This window comes from Pteropus vampyrus, unplaced genomic scaffold (genome assembly GCF_000151845.1).
Source record: "Pteropus vampyrus isolate Shadow unplaced genomic scaffold, Pvam_2.0 Scaffold485, whole genome shotgun sequence".
Lineage (NCBI taxonomy): Eukaryota > Metazoa > Chordata > Mammalia > Chiroptera > Pteropodidae > Pteropus > Pteropus vampyrus.
Window position 1 is genome coordinate 389,376 of NW_011889266.1, and position 1,362 is coordinate 390,737.

A 1,362-nucleotide genomic window follows, 5' to 3' on the forward strand; every position below is an offset into this window, starting at 1 on the left:
AGAAGGGAGGAAATGCAGGGAGCCTCCAGTGGCTTCCCCTCGACCTCGGGTTCAGATCCAAATGCAGTGCAAGACCTTCTCCCTCCGACCGTGGCGGGGCCGGGGCGTCTGCGGCCACTGGCCCTCAGTTTTCCATCTCTGCAGGTACCTCCAGGTGCTCCGCTGCTGCTCCCTGAACCGGGCCCTGGAAATTCTGCCCTTCGGAGACCTGACGGAGGTGAGCGGGAGCGAGCGTCCTGCATCCCCACCGTGGTGGGCTCTCGGGCCGCCCCCCGGGTGGGGGGAGGAGGGCCCGGGCTGACCTCGTCGGGTTGCTTGTAGGGTCAGGGGTCGATGCGCGTGGAGCCCTGTGGGTAGAGCAGGCATCTGCCCATCAGGAGAAGAACACAGTTGGCGCCTGGTGTTTGTCGAATGAGTGACCGAGCGAGAAATGGGCCTGGCCAGGCTAAGCAGCTGGTCCAGGTCACGCGGGGGTGAACCGGAGGCCCGGCACTGGCGAGAGGTCACCCAGCCGCTCTTTGAACTCTACGCTTCTTCTAGAGACCTCCGGAGTTCACAGTAGCTCAGGACTTGTCCTCAGAGCCTGACTCACGTGCGCCAGCCGGCAGCAGCCTGGAGGGCTGGTTTGCAAGGGGACTCATGACAGGGAGACCCGATCACTCCAGTGGCCCCACTACTGTCCGTCACTCCTGACATAAGGCATCGTATAAAGTGGTCCTTCCCATGGCGGCAGCAGCAGATTGCATCTCTGTCCCACTGAGTAAAGCTGACCCTTGGCCAGCGTGGGGGGAAGGGCACGACCCCCACATAGCCGATAGCCCGCAGTTAACGTTTGACCCTACGGTCAGCCCTGCACGCCCGTGAAGTCATCCGGCCAAGGATCAAACATGGTATTTTTGATCTTTGGACGGGACTCTCTGGTTGGGAATGTGAAAATGCCGTTTCGATTCGTGGTTGGTGGAAGCCACCCATGTGAAACCCACGGGTGCGGAGGGCCAGCTCTGCTCACCACCTTCGCGGGTCAGGCCCGGCTGTCTGGGGGTCAACGGTGGGCCATCCAGGCCAAGGGGCCGCTTGCACGTGACAGAGGCTTGTAACCCAAGTAATACGTTAGCAGCCGCTGTCTCTTGGGAATGAGAGATTTATTTTATTTTCTAAATTATTAAAGTTTTAATGTGCCTCCTGAGAAGTTGCGGTTATAGAAAATTTGTACGTAATTAGGAGTTATGCAATTTTATTGAACTAAAATCAGTGTTTTCATCCGTTACTAGGCAAATTTAGAAAGGTAGTTTTTAAATGGCAGAGGTGCCAAATCATCAGGTGTCTGGGAGGGTGTGCTGAGGGGGTTGGGTCTGCCCCATG

The 1,362-nt window shown here is 57.7% G+C and overlaps 1 protein-coding gene across 1 annotated transcript in view; it reads left to right on the forward strand.

Moving 5' to 3' along the window:
• The window catches only part of ABCC11 (ATP binding cassette subfamily C member 11), a 33,943-nt gene that overhangs the window by 9,545 nt on the left and 23,036 nt on the right, over positions 1-1,362 (forward strand). Inside the window, 1 exon segment of the mRNA XM_023524648.1 lies at positions 145-217. Coding sequence (XP_023380416.1) covers positions 145-217 — 73 coding nt within the window.